This window comes from Rana temporaria, chromosome 8 (genome assembly GCF_905171775.1).
Source record: "Rana temporaria chromosome 8, aRanTem1.1, whole genome shotgun sequence".
NCBI lineage: Eukaryota > Metazoa > Chordata > Amphibia > Anura > Ranidae > Rana > Rana temporaria.
The window spans coordinates 97,778,253-97,798,589 of NC_053496.1; the positions used below are offsets into that span (position 1 = coordinate 97,778,253).

Genomic DNA, 20,337 nt, shown 5'->3' on the forward strand with positions numbered 1-20,337 from the left:
CTTACAAATTTTGATTTCTGGATGTGGGGAAAAATGGGCGGATGTCTGATGGCAGGGTCTTTTCCCAGACCGAGTTCGCCCAACGGCTTCAGTCGGATGACCTGGGATTGCAACCTGCAGAGGACAATGAAGATGGACTACCGTTCGTGTTTGTTGCTGACGAGGCGTTTGCCCTGGGTCCCCACCTCATGAGGCCTTTTCCCCAACGTACCCTCACCCCTGAGAGGAGGGTTTTTAACTATCGGCTGGCCAGAGCCAGAAGGGTGGTTGAAAACGCCTTTGGAATCATGGCCAGCCGGTTCCGATTATTTCTTACCGCCATCAACCTGGCGGAATATAAATGGAACTACATGATTATTTGTTGTTGCATCTTACATACTATTTGAAGAGACATTCCTCAAATTATCTGAGCCTTGTGCCTGATGAGGCCATTGAACATCTTCCAGTGGTGGCGCATGAGGCTGGCCCTACAGGCTTGGCCCCCCAAAGCGCCTGTGCTGTGCGCCAAAGTTATGTTGATTATTTTATGGGTAGGGGGCCATTACAATGCCTGATCTTGCCTGAAATAAAAATGTATTTTTGAATGAAAAAGTCTGTTATTTTTTTTGACTTTTATTATTTTATAATTTGGGTTTATTTTATCTTTCTCCTAGGTTATCCTAGTGCCATTGTAGTGCCATGTGTATTTTCCTTTACTAAATACCCATCAGTGTCAATGTAAACACCACAAATATATATTTGTTCTTTTAGGCAGCATTGATATAAAAGAAGCCACACATTGTTGAGTATAAAACATTTTTTATTGTTTCACATTTAAAATGGGTCATTTTTTTTTTAAATATCTTTTTTTTTTTGGGTGAGAAAGTTTTTGTTTTGTTTTTTATTCTAAAAATATATATTTTTTTGGTTTTTGCAAATTTGCAATCCAATTTTTTTTAAACCCTCCCCAGAACATCAATCACATATTTTAGTCGTTGCTCCACCTTTTTTTGCTTTTCCCTTATCTGCCCCAAACTTGTGTTGATGTCCTCCATGTCAGCACAGCAGGCCATCACCTCGCCAATTAGCAGCTGGGCGCTGTGTGTATCCAAGCCGTCCCCAGCCATCAAAGCTCCTGAAATTTGAAAACACACCATGTATTATAAATATGCAGGCCTACATCTATTACCTGAAGCTGTGGTGTATGACACTGACCTGTTGTGGTGCCACTTTCTCCTTCCTCCGCTTGTTCTTCTTCCACATCCCGCGGGGGTGGGGCTTGGGTATGAGATTGTAACAAAAGGGATACTTGAGTCAAAAAGATTTGAGGCCTGAAAGAGGAATATGAATCATTCATTTTGGAAGTGTGGTACAATTGTCTGTTTTTTCAATACTTCTAAGCTGAACACAGGATTGTATCCATTACCAAAGCTGCTACATTTCTCTACTTTTGGTCAAGTTTCCTACATGGAAACCAACCAAGGCCCGGATTCACATACGTTGGCGCATATTTATGCGGGCGTAGCCTATCTCCTTTGCGCTACGCCGACGCAGCACAGAGAGGCAAGCATGGAATTCAGGAAGCCAGTGCTCCCCAAGCTGCGTCGGCGTGGCTTAGATTTCGAAGGCGTAAGTGGGTGTGACCCCATGCAAATGATGGTCCGAGCATGGAGCAGTGTTTTACGCCTGGCGTATCATGATCGGAGCATGCGCAGTGACGTGGACGTATGACCGCACCCCTGTGCGCATGCTCACAACTTCGCCGGCGCAACTTCCTGGGATACACCGGCCCACCAGCTTACGCCGAGCGCATTAATATGCCCAGCCATACGCCTGTCCCTCACCCTCCTCCCCCATCAGGGAAAGCCCCTCAAGGGCCTCCCCCATCAGGGAAAGCCCCTCAAGGGCCTCCCCATCAGGGAAAGCCCCTCAAGGGCCTCCCCGTACAGATGGCCCCAAGCCTCTCCTGCCCCCAGGAAGGCTACGCGCAAGACAAGGGGTGTTCCTGAATCCCTCCAGGAAGGGCTTGTGAGGGAACAGGCCCGCCAGACGTGGCATATGAGTGTGATTGCCGGTGACCTGCGCCGTGTGGCAGACAGCCTGGCCTCTTCAGCCAAGACCCAGGCTGAATGCACACTGGCTGTGCAGGGCACCGCAGCCACTGTGCAGCAGTGCTGTGACACAGCAGGCTGAGCAGACCAGCTCGATCTCTGAAAGCCTGCAGGATGTCAGTGCCAACTGCGCTGCTATGGTCACCTGCATTGGGCAGCTGCAGGCCACAACATCAGGCCTTGTGGCAGAGGTGAGGAGCCTGGGAGTGGCGGTACAGGCCAACATGGCTGCCATCGAGGCGGAGGGTCGGGAAGAACCAGGCACCACCAGCGGCACACCGCCAGCTGCGGATGCAGGCTCAGACAAATGCAGTCCTCACCCGCATTGCCCTTGCGTTGGAGGCAGGCAGCCAGCATCTGCCAGGAAGGACAAACCAGGGGATGATCCTCCTCCTGATGCCCCACCCGAGGCTCCCCCCAGACAACTGAGGAGCCGGAGCCGTGGCACAGTGCCTGGCCCACGACAGGGCAAATTAGTGCCTTTTTTTTCTTTTCTTTGCTCAGGTTATGAGCTTTTTGTTTTTGTTTGCTCAGGTTATGAGCTTTTTTATTTTTGTAGTGACTGCACACGATCAGTAGTGCAGGCTACAGTGTGACTGGTGTGTGAATGTGGGTGACATCCCTGCCAGCAAGGTGTGGGAGAGGGAGAGGTTATCCCCACGACCGTGTGAATGTGGTATGAATGGACAGCAACACCATTGGGGCCTTGCTGCTCCCAAGTCCTGCATGGTGGACTTGGGCTAAACCAATGTGAAGTGAATGTGGTGTGTGTGAGCACAGGACCCCAGATGGCAGGTTCCCTTTTTTTTTATAAAAAAAATAGTTTTTCATATTTTTGAATTTTTTTTAATATTCTTTTTAGTTCCTTTTTTATATATATTTTTCTTTATTTCGTCTTTCTCAATTCGCAGCAGCACCCCCCCAGGCCCATGCCTGAAGCTGTGTAAGGGGCCCCATAATTCCTGATGGCGGCCCTGCCTGGCATGTTGGCATACAGGTGTTGTCCTGCAAGTGTGGTTGCTCAGCTCGTCCGTAACAGTGCTGCTGCAGCTGCTGTCCAGCTGACCTGTGCACGTCTGGTGCTGAGTTACACCTGCTTTATGTGGAATAACTTTAGGCCGGACTTTGAACTTACTCGCACCGCATTTAGCCTGCGCCGGGTGCACGTACGTTCGTGAATCGCCGTATCTCCCTCATTTGCATATTTGAATACAAAATCAATAGGAGCGGCAAATGCGCCCAGCGTAAATATGCGCCTACAATACGCTGGCGTAGGAAAGTAACATTGGTCGTAGGAAGCCTATTTTCAGGCGTATCTAGTTTTGTGGGCAGGGCGCACAGATACGACGACACATATTTACACTTACGCTGCGTATCCCGAGATACGTCGGCGTAAGTGTTTTGTTAATCCGGGCCCAAGTATCCACTGGATCACCTGCGTGTGACACCCTAAATAGGTTGTCCTTGTGGCCAACACTTGTGCTACTGAGTCCACATGTGTAATCAACTGCTGAGCATACTCTCCTTACTGTATATTAAATTCATTTTGATTAGTTAAATCTAGTTAAGAACACATCTACACTAAACAAAAAACAAAAAAAAGTATTCTCACATAAATAGTTTAAGATGTCAAGTTTCATGTTTGTGGGCACAATAATTGGTCGTAAGAGTCGTCATTCATTCGCTCACTAATAATAAAATACAATATTTTTGTCTGATACAGTGTTAACTACATTTGTCCATGCCTAAATAGGCATGATGAATTTTCAAAAACACTGTATCAGACAAAAAGATCGTATTTTATTATTAGTGAGCGAATGAACGACGACTCATACGACCCATTATTGTGGCCACAAACATGAAACTTGACATCTTGAACTGTGCTACATGAAAGACAAAGCACATGCAGCACAATGATATTAATAATACTAATCTGAGTACACAGGAAAATTACTTACTTTTTCTAATGAGTCTTTTAATCTTCTGGTATTGCTCCGGCTCCCTCAATTTTATGTTAGACCATCTTTTGCGGAGCTGTTCCTTGGATCTGCACACCCCAAATTTTTGGTAGAGACTTTTCACCACTTTGTCCATTATTTGGGCCTTCACTTTATTAGGGTATTTGTATGGGCCATGTTTACCATCATAATTCTCCCTCCTCAATATTGCCACCATTTCCACCATCTCCTCAAACGCCATATTTATGGCCTCTTATCTCCAGGATCTGGTGTGTTTTTCCACCTGGGTTTGCTCCTGGCTTGAGGTTGCCACTTGCAGAGTGTCCTCCATGTTGTCTTGCACTATACCGAGAAGGGGCTTGGAAAGTACTAGAACGAACGTCAGGGGTGGGGAAACGTACGGAGCTTCACGCATGCGCAGTGTATAAAGGGATACCGCCTGAGTCAAAACGACGTTCAGTCTGTGGACGAAAGCGGAAGTAACGACTGTGTACAACGACGGTACATAACATGATTTTGGACTTAATTTATCAGTGGATGAGTTTGTGCCTATATATGGTGAGAAAGCTTATTAGTAGAGGCTTGACTGACATTAGCTTTTTTTGTATTGATTTTGACTTGCAGAAAACATGGAAACCTTCAAGGACAAAGATTTTTTTTACCAAATTTGTTCAAAGGTGGAGGGATCTCCCTATATTATGGCAAACCAAAAGCAAACTTAATAAAAACAAAGAGGCCAGGAATCAAGCACTGGAGACCCTGCTTGTATTTGTAAAGACAAGGATCCCCACAGCAACAGTCAAGACTGTGAAAAAAAAATTTGCGACCATTAGGGGCACCTATATTACTCAACGAACGCAAGTCCTGAGCTCTATGAGGTCTGGAGCTTCTATTGATAGCATCTATAGGCTAAACCTCTGGTACTATAGTCAGCTACAGTTCCTGGATGACCACCTGGAGTCCAGGACATCCCTTTCGACCCTTCCCCCCAGAGGGAGCTCCAGCCTTCCCTGCAGTCAACCTTCCAGCCTTCCCTGCAGTCAATAGCAGGAGGTCGAGGAAGAGCCAACTTCAGGTCGCCCCAGGTCGCCCCTAGTCACCTCAAGTCGCGCTGCATGAAGAAATGAATGTAAGTGAATGGAGCTGTCTTAATGTACACTACTGCAGTCGCTCCGACTTGAAAAAAGGTTCCTGTACTACTTCAATCCGACTTGTAGGCAACTTGTACCCATTGATTTCAATGGAAGTCGCCTCCAAGTCGCATCCCCGTTCACAGTGAGGTAACTTTACAGGAAGTCGCCCCAGTGTGAACCTGTTCTAAGGTAAACTCCTCCCTCCCACAGGGGAACTCCACACCAAATTTTAAATAAAAAACAGTCATGGGTTCCCCCTCCGGGAGCATACCAGGCCCTTAGGTCTGGTATGGATTTCAAGGGGGTCCCCCCAAATCCATACCAGACCCTTATCCGAGCACGCAGACCAGCCGGTCAGGAAAGAGGTGGGGACGAGCAAGCGGCCCCCACCCTACTGAACTGTACCAGGCGGCGTGCCCTCAACATAGGGGGGTGGGTGCTTTGGAGCAGCCCCCCACCCCAAAGCACCTTGCCCTCATGTTGATGGGGACAAGGGCCTCTTCCCGACAACCCTGGCCGTTGGTTGTCGGGGTCTGCGGGCAGGGGGCTTATTGGAATCTGGGAGCCCCCTTTAATAAGGGGGCCCCCAGGTCCCGACCCCCCACCCTATGTGAATGAGTATGGGGGTACATCGTACCCCTACCCATTCACCTGGTGGAAGAAAAATGTCAATAAAAAACACTACACAGGTTTTTAAAGTAGTTTATTAGGCAGCTCCGGGGGTCTTCTTCCGACTTCGGGGGTCTTCCGAATTCTCCCTTCTGCCAGGCACCACCGCTGTCTTCTTTCAGCTCTTTTACCAGCAGGGGCACGATCTTCTTGCTTCTACGGACTTCGGGGGGTCTTCTTCCGACTTCACCACCGCTGTCTTCTTTCAGCTCTTTCACCAGCGGTGGCCTGGTCTTCTGCGTCGCCTTCTTCTCTTCTTTGATGTTGACTCGACGCTCCCTCCTGCTGTAATGCCGGGTGCACTGCGATTTATATAGGCCTCTTATGATGTCACTGTCTCAGCATGCTCGGGGTGGTGATGACATAAGGGGGCGGGGTAATTATCACCACCCGGAGCATGCTGGGACTGTGACATCATAAGAGGCCTATATAAATCGCCGCGCACCGCACACCCGGCATTACAGCGGGAGGGAGCATCGAGTCAACATCGAAGAAGAGAAGAAGGCGACGCAGAAAACCGGGCCCCCGCTGGTTAAAGAACTGAAAGAAGACATCGGTGGTGCCTGGCAGAAGGGAGAAGACAGTGGAGAAGTCGGCAGACCCCCCGAAGTCGGAAGAAGACCCCCCCGAAGTCAGAAAAAGAGAGAAGTCGGAAGACCCCCGAAGTCGGAAGAAGACCCCCGGAGCTGCCTAATATACTACTTTAAAAACCTGTGTAGTGTTTTTTTATTAACAAAAAGTGTAGCGCTAAATATATGTGAAAAGAAAATTAGATAATGAAAATATATCCAATTCGCATATGACCGTATATGCGAATGATGATACATCCACAGATACAGATACAAAATCTGATGGTAAGTCTCTAGTGAATAATGAAATTGGAAACAGTTCAGAAATTGGTGAGTAAATCAATAATAAAGTGACTGGTCTTCTCAGGCATGAAGTGAAGTGAATCCACCACCGAAATAAATGGAGGCTTACCGGAATCAGTGGACCCAAAATAGGCTTATGCCTAATGGGTCATACAGGCTCGTAAATGATGATATCCAGCTCCTAGAGATGGCTAGCAGGAAGGTGAAATCCAATGCAGCAATGATTGTACCAAGAGAAGGAACGATTTTAGGTCAGCTTGTGATGTCAGGGACTCAGATCCATGTGAGTGGCTCAGAATCTCAGCTCAAGGGAAGGAATGAAGAAGAAGGCAAAGATGCACATAGTGTAAATCCGTTTAAAAGTTTACTTGGCAGTAAATAACAATTATTTTACACTCACATTTTCAGCAGTTACATCAGGCATAAAAACAATTGGCAGTAGTTTCAGCAGGTTCCCGATGCGTTTCGATCTAATAGATCATCATCTGGGGTGCTGTTTTTTTATTGACATTTTTCTTCCACCAGGTGAATGGGTAGGGGTACGATGTACCCCCATACTCATTCACATAGGGTGGGGGGCCGGGATCTGGGTGCCCCCTTATTAAAGAGGGCTCCCAGATTCCGATAAGCCCCCCGCCCGTAGACCCCAACAACCAACCGCCAGGGTTGTCGGGAAGAGGACCTTGTCCCCATGAACATGGGGCAAGGTGCTTTGGGGTGGGGGGGCACAGGGTGCCCCGCTGCAGCAAAGCACCCACCCCCCCATGTTGAGGGCATGCCGCTTGGCACAGTTCAGGAGGGGAGGGCGCTCACTCGTCCCCACCCCTTTCCTGGCCGGCCGGTCTGCCTGCTCAGATAAGGGTCTGGTATGGATTTGAGGGGGACCCCCACGCCGTTTTTTCGGCGTAGGGGGTTCCCCTTGAAATCCATACCAGACCAAAGGGCCTGGTATGCTCCTGGAAAGGGAACCCAATGCCGGTTTTTTATTTAAAATTTGGCATCGAGTTCCCCTTCCTGGAGGCGACTTCAAGTCGTGTTGTAAGTTGCGTTGTGATTCATACTCAAGTCGCGTTCAAGTTGCCTCTGAAAGTCGTGTTGCCCCTGTGTGAACCGGCTCTAAGTGTTGCACTCCACAAATCTGGCCTTAATGAAAGAGTGGCAAGAAGAAAGCCCTTGTTGAAAGAAAGCCATAAGAAATCCCATTTGCAGTCAGATGAGACCAAAATTTAACTTTTTTACTTTGTTTTATAATAAATTGCGGAACTTCACTAGGGCCAGTTTCTCTTCATTTTATTCATGGTAATTCTTCTGTTGGAGTCCATTTCTGGCCAGTCCCATCTAGGTATCAGTACAGACCTCAGGCAATAAACTGTAAAAAAGCCCCAACTGACCTTTTCTTAAAACAAAGGGTCATGGTGGTCTGGTAAGTAGGCACATACCTCTACTTCCCACCGGGTGTCGCCAGTTTTGATATTGTCTCAGTGGTGATGGTGTCAACTTTCAAGAAACCTATCTAATGCATGGACTTTTAATAGCTTACCACTAAGCTACTATTGCTGCAATGTGTGCATTTTCTTTGCACTTTTTTGTCAATTGGTGTGTTAGCACACATGCACTTGCACTTTAGATTATTACTGTATTGTTTCTTTATACAGTTCATATATTGCTTTCCATATAATGTTTATCTTTGATTATTACACTATAGCACTTTATTATCAGCGCCCCCTTATCACCATACACCCCTACATTACTAAAATTGTTATTTTACAGCACTTTAGGGGAACAGCTTTATTTAAATTGATATTTTTAACCATAGTGCAGAGTTCTCCCCCTTTCTTTTACATCACCCGAAACACACTATCCCCACCGTGAAACATGGTGGTGGCAGCATCATGTTGTGGGGTTGATTTTCTTCAGCAGGGACAGGGAAGCTGGTCAGAGTTGAGTGCAAAAGACTTGAGACTGGGGTGGAGGTTCGCCTTCCAGCAGGACAACGACCCTAAACACACAGCCAGAGCTACAATGGAATGGTTTAGATCAAAGCATATTCATGTGTTAGAATGGCCCAGTCAAGTCCAGAGCTAAATCCAATTGAGAATATGTGAAAAGACTTGAAAATTGCTGTTCAAAGAAGCTCTCTATCCAGTCTGACAGAGCTTGAGCTATTTTGCAAAGAAGAATGGGAAATCATTTCACTCTCTAGATTTGCAAAACTGGTAGAGACATATCCAAAAAGATTTGCAGTTGTAATTGCATTGAAAGGTGGTTCTACAAAGTATTGACTGAGGGGGGCAGAATACAAATGTCACACTTTTTAAATATTTATTTGTAAAAAAAAAAACATTTATCATTTTCCTTCCACTTCACAATAATGTGCCACTTTGTGTTGGTCTGTCACCTAAAATCCCAATAAAATACATTTACGTTTTTGGTTGTGACATGACAAAATGTTGAAAATGTCAAGGGGTATGAATACTTTTTCAAGGCACTGTATACAAATAGAGGTTAACTTGGCCCTATCCCTACTGCCTTACATCTAGCTAATCAAATTGAAAAGAATAGTGGGGGGTCTGGAAAATGGCTAATTGTGACTTAAGTCCTTAAAGTCGTCATTTGTATATCAGATCACTTAGGTTTTGAAACTGCTAGATCACTGTATGGAATGCACTGTATAGAATCACATATGCATGTACCTGTAAATCCTTTGATATAATTCATAAATAGGATAAACTCTGGGGCAAAACATCAGGGTGCACCATAGTACCTGGAAACTAAAACACTGATATAGTGGCCGTTCAAAGTTATCCTAGATGTTACATGGTAAAGTTTTTTTTTTACACTTGTATAATACAGGTTTAAAAAAATGTCACCCTTGGAGTTTATAAATATATTAAGAATCACAGAGAGTGTACAGTAGGACCCTTATAGCTGAACTCCGAGATGAGCAAGTATTGTCTAAATGCCTTTGTCCTGTGTAATGTTACTTGATTCTTTGTGTGCTTTGTGTATTTTTTCCAGATCTGTGCAGCAATTAAAGCGGAGCTCCACCCTAAAGTGGAACTTCTGCTCATCGGAACCCTCCCCCCCTCGGTGTCACATTTGACACCTTTCAGGGGGGAGGGGGGTGCAGATACCTGTCTACCTGAGAGGTATTTGCACCCTCTTCCGGCCACACAGTCTGCGGGTAGACTGCGGGCAGGACGTCAGATCCCGTCCCCCCCGTTGTGTTCTCGGAAACACACGGCTCCCAGAACACAGGGGACCAGTGAGGACAGCGCACACGACTCGCGCATGTGCCGTAGGGAACCAGGCAGTGAAGCCGCAATGCTTCACTTCCTGATTTTCTCACCGATGATGGCGGTGGGGGGCAGCAGAGTGACGAGCGATCGCTCGTCCTCTGCTGCCGACGGCAATGGACTCCAGGACAGGTAAGTGTCCTAATATTATAAGTCAGCAGCTGCAGTATTTGTAGCTGCTGCAGAAGCTAAGCTCAAGAAATTAGCCCATCAGATGTGGGCCAAGCTTTAAAATGTTTAATTAAGACTACTTCTGCCATCAGAAAGTCGGAGCATTTGTTTGTCATTACAGGTGGAACACATAATGATTTTATGGCTTCCAGCAAGATTATTGTCTCTTGGTCATTGGTTGGTAAAGCTCATTGGTAAAGCTCATCTCCTTGGCCTACAAGTTTAAAGGGTTGGCGGGGCCAGGAGAATCACGGTACTCTTCACTAGAAGGGTCTCAACCTTGAGAGTGGAGCAGGCCGAGTGTCTGAAACTTTCTGGCAGCTACGTGGGCACCAAAATATTCATATACATGGCTTAATGGCAGTTGAGTTTGGCAGAGGCATCCTGCCAGAACTGAGGAGTGTGTAGCATTATCCCTCCCCTGTTTTGGCTAGTTAGTTCCCAGCTGTGCTGACATGGAGCTGTCAGGAAAATTTAATTCAAATACTTAGTCCCCTTTCACATGTGTGGACCGTATGTCCGCATATGTCCGCATTTTCATCCATCCGTTGCAGAAGTAAAAGGGACATACATTGGTCCCTATGTGATTGCGGGTGTCAGCGGATGACCATCCGCTGACACCCGTAATCACCCGCCTCCGCAAAGATTCGATTTTCCGGACGGAAGAAAATTCTATCTTTCTTCCGTCTGGCAGATCGGATCGGGTGAACACGGACATACGGTCCGTGTTCATCTGATTCCCCCATAGGGGAGAGTGGAGGAAAGACAGGGCGGTCCCTGCGCAGTGTGCGGGGACCGCCCTGTCAGCCGACGGCTCAGCTGGGATTTTACTGAGCAAAGCGGACACACGGAGGTGGATCATTATTGATCCACCCGTGTGAAAGAGCCCTTACTGTAATTTTCTTTTCCTGACGAGCTCCATGTCAGCACAGATCTCACCCAGCTTGGTAGGACTAGTTACAGAAAGCCGAGGCTGTAGGTGGGCTCAAATTTTGCTTTGATTACTGCTTTGCACACTCTTGGCATTCTCTTGATGAGCTTCAAGATGTAGTCACCTGGCGCAGCACCCCATCACTCTCCTTCTTGGTCAAATAGCCCTTACACAGCCTGGAGGTGTGTTTGGGGTCATTGTCCTGTTGAAAAATAAATGATGGTCCAACTAAACGCAAACCGCATGGAATAGCATGCCGCTGCAAGATGCTGTGGTAGCCATGCTGGTTCAGTATGCCTTCAATTTTTAATTAATCCCCAACAGTGTCACCAGCAAAGCACCCCCACACCATCACACCTCCTCCTCCATGCTTCACAGTGGGAACCAGGCATGTAGAGTCCATCCGCTCACCTTTTCTGCGTCGCACAAAGACAAGGGGGTTGGAACCAAAGATCTCAAGTTTGGGCTCATCAGACCAAAGCACAGATTTCCACTGGTCTAATGTCCATTCCTTGTGTTCTTTAGCCCAAACAAGTCTCTTCTGCTTGTTGCTTTTCTTTAGCAGTGGTTTCCTAGCAGATATTCTACCATGAAGGCCTGATTCACACAGTCTCTTCCTAACAGTTCTAGATATGTGTCTGCTGCAAAAGGTGGCTACTTTGAAGAACCTAGAAAATGAAATATATTTTCAGTTGTTTCACACTTTTTTGTTATGTATAATTCCACATGTGTTAATTCATAGTTTTGATGCATTCAGTGTGAATCTACAATTTTCATAGTCATGAAAATAAAGAAAACTCTTTGAATGAGAAGGTGTGTCCAAACTTTTGGTCTGTACTGTATATAGAACCTCAATCAACTTCCAGACAAATTCAAGCTGACCTTCAGGCACAGGGTACAACTGTGTCAGCTCGCACTATACGTCGCCATCTGAATGAAAAGGGACGCTATGGTAGGAGACCCAGGAGGACCCCACAGCGGACACCGAAACATAAAAAAGCCAGATTGGTGTTTGCCAAACCTTACCTGAGGAAGCCAAAATCCTTTTGGGAGAAAGTGCTGTGGACAGAGAAAAAAAAATCAGCTTTTTGGTAAAGCCCATCATTCTGTTTTCAGAAAAAGAAATGCCTTTAACGAAAATAATACAGTCCCTACAGTCAAACATGGTGGAGGTTCACTGATCTTTTGGGGTTGCTTTGCTGCTTTAGGCACTGGATGTCTTGACCGTGTGCATTGCATTATGAAATATAAAAAAGTCTGCTAAAGAATTCTGGGGTGCAACACAGTGATGGTTTTTTTTTTGGGGGGGGGGGGGCAGAAGACAGTTGGTCAGTTGGTCAGTCGGTGCCACTCCCCTACCCAAATGTCAAAAGTTGAGTCTCCATCAGAGATCATGGGTCTTACAGCAGGGCAGTGACCCAAATCGCACGTCAAAAAGTACCCAGAAATGGTTTAAGACAAAGGGCCAGATTCTCGTCCAGCAACGTATATCTGCGGCGGCGTAACGTATCCAATTTACGTTACGCCGCCTCAACTTAGGCGGGCAAGTGCTGTATTCTCAAAGCGCTTGCTCCGTAAGTTGTGGCGGCGTAGCGTAAATCGGCCGGCGTAAGCCCGCCTAATCCAAATTTGGATCAGGGGGGCGTGTTTTATGTAAATGTACTGTGACCCAACGTGATTGATGTTTTTCCCGAACGGCGCATGTGCCGTCCGTGGAATTTCCCAGTGTGCATTGCTCCAAAGTACGCCGCAAGGACATCATTGGTTTCGACGTGAACGTAAATGACGTCCAGCCCCATTCACGGATGACTTACGCAAACAACGTAACTTTTTCAAATTTCGACACGGGAATGACAGCCATACTTAACATTGTTACGCCGCACTTATGCCACCATATAGCAGGGGTAACTATACGCCGGGAAAAGACTAACGTAAACGGCGTAACTTTACTGCGTCGGCCGGGCATACGTTCGGGAATTCACATATCTACCTAATTTGCATTCTCAACACGGAATTCGACGGAAGCGCCACCTAGCGGCCAGCGTAAAAATGCAGTTACGATCCGACGGCATAAGAGACTTACGCCTGTCGGATCTAACAGATATCTATGCGTAACTGATTCTAAGGCGCATAGATACGACCGGCCGGACGCAGAGATACGACGGCGTATCTGGAGATACGCCGTCGTATCTCCTCTAAGAATCTGGGCCAAAGTGTTGGAGAGTACTGAACTGGCCAGCAATGAGTCCAGATCTAAATCCCATAGAGCAACCGTGGAGATATCTGAAAACAGCAGTTGGGAATCCAATCTGAGAGACCTGGAGCAGGTATCGAAAGAAGAGTGGTCCAAAATTCCAGTAGAGAAGTGTAAAAAACTCATTGATGGTTACAGGAAGCGATTGATTTCAGTTATTTTATTTACCAAATATTAAATTGAGGCTGCCAATAATTTTGTCCATTTCATTTTTAGAGTGGGATTGTTTCAGATTTGGCTTTTTGTTTCTCCACTTTTTATGTGTCATACCAATACAAACAAAATAAATAAACATGAGAATGCCTAAACATTTGTAACTAACAATTTTCTGGGCAAAGTGGTGCATTATCTGCCAGGGGTGCCAATATTTTTGGGCATGACTGTGTGTGTGTGTGTATATATATATATATATATGTGTGTGTATATATATATATATATATATATATATATATATATATATATATATATATATATATATATATATATATATATATATATATATATATATACTGTATGTGTATATATAGTAAACCAATGTACATTAAAGGCAGTCTATATTAATGCCTAGCATTTGTAACATGTTGGCTTTTATTCTAAGTAACCTTATGACTGGTAACTGCACCCTATATATGTATCACAGGAATCCATGAGCATATTATTATTGTACTTCCCTTCTGACATCCTACCTCCTTTGTATAATAAGTAAGAAATACTTGAGTTGCCATCAATGTCTGCTTGTTTTCCAGATTGAAACACAGAACTCAGCACTTTCTCTGCCTCAGTGCTTCTGTTGTCCTATTGCTGCTGTGTAAGAACACAGATGTGCATTGCTATGCAAATCCAATCCACACTAAAGGAATCATGTGTTTTCAGAGCCACAGGTCTCTGCAAATGGGTTCTATTTGTTTCTCCAAAACCTCATCCAGCTTTAAAGAGAATCTGTTATGAAGCAAAATGTAAGTGTGAGTAGCCTCAGACTGAAGCTGTTCTTTTCTTCCTCCTAAAGGTGAAAAATACTTTCAGTTAAATATATTCCTCAATAACCACAAAGGATATAAAACCACTTTGTATGCACCGAATTTGTTTGCAAACCCAGTGACTTCATTACTGTGGTATATATAGCTTGTGCAGAAGGCCCACTCAGTACAGACTGTCTGCAGAAAACTTCAGGAGGGGGCGGATACAAGACCAGTCACCCTGCAAGGAGAGAGAGCAGCAGTGACGGGTCTTTATTACAGGAAGCTCCTTCACAGAGGTAATGGGGTCAATTCACTAACGTTTACCGCATGCAATAAGGGTATCATGTTACTCATATGCATAAATTATCGCATGAGGTAAGTAAGTCTAATTCACAAAAAAAGTTAAAATAACGATTGTGCGATATTTACCGAAAAAATAAAAAATAAACGTGCCAGTAAATTCCCCATAAAAATTCAAATTCACAAACGGACCAGAGCATTAAAAAGCATGCAATGATTACCACCAGGGTTTTGCTGTCGGTATCACATGCAGTATTTGTCAAAAAACATCCTGTTTTTTTAAAAATAGCTGGTTGCTAAGCAGTGGATCGGGAAGCCGGTCACTGCGTCCTTAACGACCACTGACTCATCAGCTGTCAGCTGGCTTCCCTGCTTTGAAGCTGATTGTAAAACAAAAATCAGACAATCAAAACAATTATTCAAATTGACATCTGTCCCCACAATGGTTGGTTATCCCCCCTGGTTGCTTCCTTCAGTCCCTAACTTGTTTGGGGTGGGTCTTCCACCTCAACCCCAGGCGAGACAGCCTATCCAGGACAACCGCTCACTCCCCCAAAGGAGATGGTCTCAGCCCAAGGGCTGCTGTGTGAGTAATTGAGAACTTGTTACGTGATGTTTTTTTTTTTTTAACCTCTTAGAGGGTACCATATATTAACAGATTTAATATCCTTTTAGCGTAACTATGCATCTAACTTCTGATGAGTGGCTGTTTGCCATGAAATGAGTCACGTTTCCAACATAGAGTGCCAAGACAAGCTTGCCTTAACTACCGTATTTATCGGCATATACCTCGCGCCGGCGTATAGCGCGCACCCCAAGCCGAGGAGGGAAGATTAGGGAAAAACTTACATTTTGGATGTCTTGCCAGGCGTCCATCGGCGGCCTTGTCCGGCGTCCGTCTGCAGCCTTGAGCGGGGTCCGTCTGCTGTCTTGCCCGGCGTCCGTTGGCGGCCATGTCCGGCGTCCGTCTGCGGCCTTGCGCGGGGTCCGTCGAGCCTTGTGGGTGTCTGTCTGCAGCGGGGACCGTCGAGCCTTGTGGGTGTCCGTCTGCGGCGGGGTCCGTCGAGGGGTTGCAGCGTCGTGTGTTTGAATTTGGCGCGCTGTGCAGAGCCGGATTTCCTGCGCACTCGGCTTCTCTCGGCTCCTCTCGCGTGGCTGCGGGCGGAGCCGAGCATGGCCGAGCCTAGCCGAGTGCGCAGTACACTCAGCTCGGACAAGCGGGGGTATCGGCGTATATCGCGCACCCACAATTTTCCCCTGATTTTAAGGGGAAAAAAAGTGCGCGGTATATGCCGATTAATACGGTATGTATTTTCTAACCTGTATATGTATTGATGTAAGAGTTCATGTGGGTATATTTTGCTAATCATGTCTTCATTATGTCTGGCATTATTTATGCTGTATGTATTGTACTAATCATGTTTGTTGAACATTTATTAAAAATGTTATCATTACTACTATGTATACAACATTGATTCTTTATGGCCATATATATTATATGTTGCTAATTGTTGATATGGTAAATTGTGTCTTATTATATTATGAATTATTACATGTCATTATGACAATTTAATTATGGTTATATTTTCTTCATTCATTATTATGCACAATGGAATGCCTCGTGCAATGTCCTGCTTCTTCTTCTTCTCTTTTCACCAAAATTTAGGAATGGAGGCATGCCATTGTTAAAGTAAATATTGTGACAGGTCCTGTTCACTTTTTCAGACAATTAAAAAGTATGAAAAAAACAGTGTGTTTGTGTGTGTGTCTGGTGGGCATACCAGGCCCTTCACGTCATTTTATTTTTCAATTTTGGCATGGGGTTTCCCTAAAATCCATAATAGACTGTTATCCGGTCAGGAAAGGGCAAGCACCCTTCCCTCCTGAACCATGCCAAGCTACATGCCCTCAACATTGGGGGGTGGGTGCTTTGCTCTGCCCCCCACCCCAGAGCACCTTGTCCCTATGTCATCCCTACAACCTTATCCCCATCAACATGGGGACAAAGCGCCCCTCTCCAAAGCATTCACCCCCCTCTTTCCTTATGTGCTCGCTCATCCCCCCTCTTTCCTTATGTGCCGGGCTGCATGCTTGGATAAGGGTCTGGTATGGATTTTGGGGTGGGGCAACAGTTGTTATATGATAGCTTCCCAGCTTCTCGGCCCGCTCCTTAGCAACCAGCTTAATGTGTTTATTAATACATGCAGTAATTAACACTAACTAACTCCAAATCCCTCATGTTGTCCCTTGCAGTCATTATTGGTTTACTATTTTTTTGATACTTTAAAATTGCTGTGAACCCTTACAAATACCCAGTGAAGTGATACACAAGTGATATACAGAGATGAAACAAATTGTTCTACATAAGTTGTACCGGTCCATCTGCAGTCCTCTCTACTTTTCACTTCCTGTCCTATATCCAAAACATAAAATAAGAAGAAATCCCTCCAAAGTAGACTGGTTGTCGCTAGAACTAGTGTACCTATTGGATGATTTCCACTCTATAACTGTTCTGGGAATTGGGGATTGTCTTTTAAGGTCACACTTGGTGATGAAGATAAACCGGACCGGACTTCACAGGGGCACATCAGCAATAAAAACCTGTACAAAAAAGTGACAACCACCCCAACCTATAACTAGCCTTTGCAGCAAGTTGCACATGAAAGGGCAATACACATCACAAACAAACAAAAGATTTCCCAGCACACTTACCAGCCAGCATGCAAAACAACCACATTGAACCTGTCTAACAGTTTGTTTCAGAGGGTTTTATTTGCACACATTTGCAAATAGGTGTAAGGCGCAGTGCCCACACCAAGGGAACTCTGTATAAACTGCGCTCCTAACTAAATTTCCAGAGCCTCCATAGTAGGAGCACATATAAAAAAAGGTAGATTAACCACTTCTGCCCCGGAAGGATTTACACACTTCCCAACCAGGCCATTTTTGCAATACGGCACTGCGTCGCTTTAACTGACAATTGCACAATCGTGTGATTCTGTACCCAAACAAAATAGTTTAGGCAATATGTATTCTTCTACTTATTTTTAGTAAAAAAAATAGCAATAAGCGTATTTTTTTCAAATAGTAATGGAAGTGATCAGCGATTTTTAGCAGGACTGCAACATTGCGGCAGACAGATCGGACACTTTTGATACTTTTTGGGGACCAGTGACATTTATACAGTGATCAGAGCTAGAAATAGCCACTGATTACTGTATAAATGTCACTGGCAGGGAAAGGGTTAACACTAGGGGCAATCAAGGCTTTAAGTGTATCCTAGAGAGGTGTTTCTAACTGTGGGTGAGTGTACTGACAGAGAGTAGAGAGAGATCACTGTTCCTGATCACTAAGAACAGCAGATCTCTCTCTACTTCCCTGACAGAACGGGGATCTGTCTGTGTACATTGACAGATCGCCATCCTGTCTCTCTCTGGAGCGCTCGTGGGTCGCCGGCAGACATCACGGCACCCAGCCACGTGCATTGGTTCCAGCATTGTGTCGCCTATAGGTCTTAAAGCGGCCGCCGTACAGCTACAGCGATTTGCGCAGGGGAGCCAACCTGCCGCTCTATATTGAAAAATGTTGCTTGTCTTGCAAAACGCTCTCAAACCAAGTTACTCTCAAACCAAGGTTTTACTGTATTTACATATGTCTAGTCCAGTGTTATCTCTTATATTTAATAGACATGTGCACACTGAAATATTTTGTTTCGGAATTTCGTTTTCATCCAAAAAATTAATCACCCCCGAAATTCGTTTTTATTTATTTTGTTTCGTAAAAAGAAAATGCATTCGTCTGAAAATCCGAAATAATTAAGGTTTAATCTGTCATTGAAGCCTTTTGGTGTCTTACGGTAAACTGTACGACGCCGCAATCGTACATTTCCGGTCGAATGTTCCGCCTACAAGCTATAGTAGAATTCTAATGTCTAATGTTGTATGACACTAGTAATAATTATATTTATTAATTATTATTACTAGTCAACCAACATTAGAATTCTTCTATAGCCTATGGGCGGAGCATTTGACCATAAGTGTATGCTCGTGGAGACTGCTTTGTCGAATCTTCATGTCAAATCTTTTCTCTCTATGTTGAATAATCTTGGACTAATAGAGGTTAGGTTAGGCACATTCAACCACAGGTTCGATAGACACAGCTATTGTCAGCGTCATGTCGAATCTTCTATCTATATCGAACTGTTGTCGCAACAAAAACAAAAATAAAGCATTTGTTTATGTCGGATCTTTCGGTTTTCGGATTCTGCGCGTTCGTTATCGTTTGTTAAAACGATAACGAAAATACCCAAAATTCTGACGAAAACGAATGCACATGTCTAATTTTTAACAACATTCATTTATGTAATGTTGTCAAAAAATAAATGTAACATACTATGGTGCTTTCCCTTTACCCATAAGGCCTAGTGACTAGCACCAGATACAGATAAATTATGTATTTATGACTTTTATGTACTATATGTGTGAAATATTATATATATATATTTTTTATGTCACAATGTACAGTATAAGATTTCCTATCATCTGTGCCCAGTCTTGCCACACAGAGTTAATCCAGCTCTGAGCAATCCTCTTTTATTGTTCAGTGAAATACAACAGACTTCCAGATAAAAACCAAAGTCCTTGCTTCTGAAAAAAAGTGCACAATTCACATCCCCTCCCCTGTGTTTTGATTAAATGTTTTCAAAATATGGGGTGAGTCACAGTTCAGTGCCATGAGAAAATGCAACAGCCATCAGAATATACATAGAGCTGGAGGGAAGAGGGGAGGGGGATGTGAATTGAGCACTTTTTACAGAAGCTGTGTATGTCTGCAAGCAGTGCACGAGATATGTAAATAACCTGTCACTCAAGAAAGGACTTTGGTTTTTATCTGGAAGTCTGTTTTATTTCCCTGAACAATAAAACGAGGATTGCTCAGAGCTGGATTAACTATGTGTGGCAAGACTGGGCACAGATGATAGGAAATCTTATTCTCTACATCAGGGGTCTCCAAACTGCGGCCCGAGGGCCGGATGTGGCCCTTTGCTAGTCTTCATCTGGCCCTTGGGGCAGTATTGCATCCAATGATATGAGGCACTATTCCTCCCAATGGCACCAACAATGGGGCACTATTAATTAGACTAATAGCAATGATGGATCGCTATTCCTCCTCCCTACTGCCCACCAACACTGGGGCCATGTTTATTCTCACTGATGCTCGGCCCTTGGGCATTTTTATACCCCCGATTCGGCCCCCCTGAAGTCTGAAAGACCGTAAACTGGCCCTTTGCTTGAAAAGTATGGAGACCCCTGCTCTACATTGTGGGGGTTTACATCCACTTTAAGGTTTTTCTATTGATTTCAATTTTACTCTTTCATCCAGCTGTGTTTTCTGTGTTCACTGGCAACTATTTCCATGTGGCAGATATTGGAAATCTTCACCTATTGTCTTATGATTGCTTTTACTAAAAGTCTAGAAGGGATATTCCTACAAGGAGGGGGCAGTGTCTGTAAATGAATTAATCAGTGTGTGCATACATTCATACATAACACCACCCAGTCAATCATTATTACAGGGAGACATAGCGACACATTCCCATGTTATAATGATAATCACAGTTTGCAAGCCTCAACACTTTAGTCAAGCTTTGTTCTTAGAAGTCACTGTTGGGTGGTTTGCCTTGTAGTGAAAATCACTTTGTTTG

General features: G+C 44.8%; 1 protein-coding gene across 2 annotated transcripts in view; it reads left to right on the forward strand.

Moving 5' to 3' along the window:
* HIF1AN (hypoxia inducible factor 1 subunit alpha inhibitor) overlaps positions 1-20,337 on the forward strand; it is a 131,133-nt gene that overhangs the window by 68,740 nt on the left and 42,056 nt on the right. The window contains exon 8 of one of the 2 annotated variants that reach the window (XM_040362341.1): positions 14,121-14,907. The exons of the other annotated variant lie outside the window; for it this stretch is intronic. Coding sequence (XP_040218275.1) covers positions 14,121-14,186 — 66 coding nt within the window. The 3' untranslated portion in view covers positions 14,187-14,907. Of the gene's footprint in view, positions 1-14,120; positions 14,908-20,337 lie in introns of those variants that run through there. 2 annotated transcript variants of the gene reach the window in all.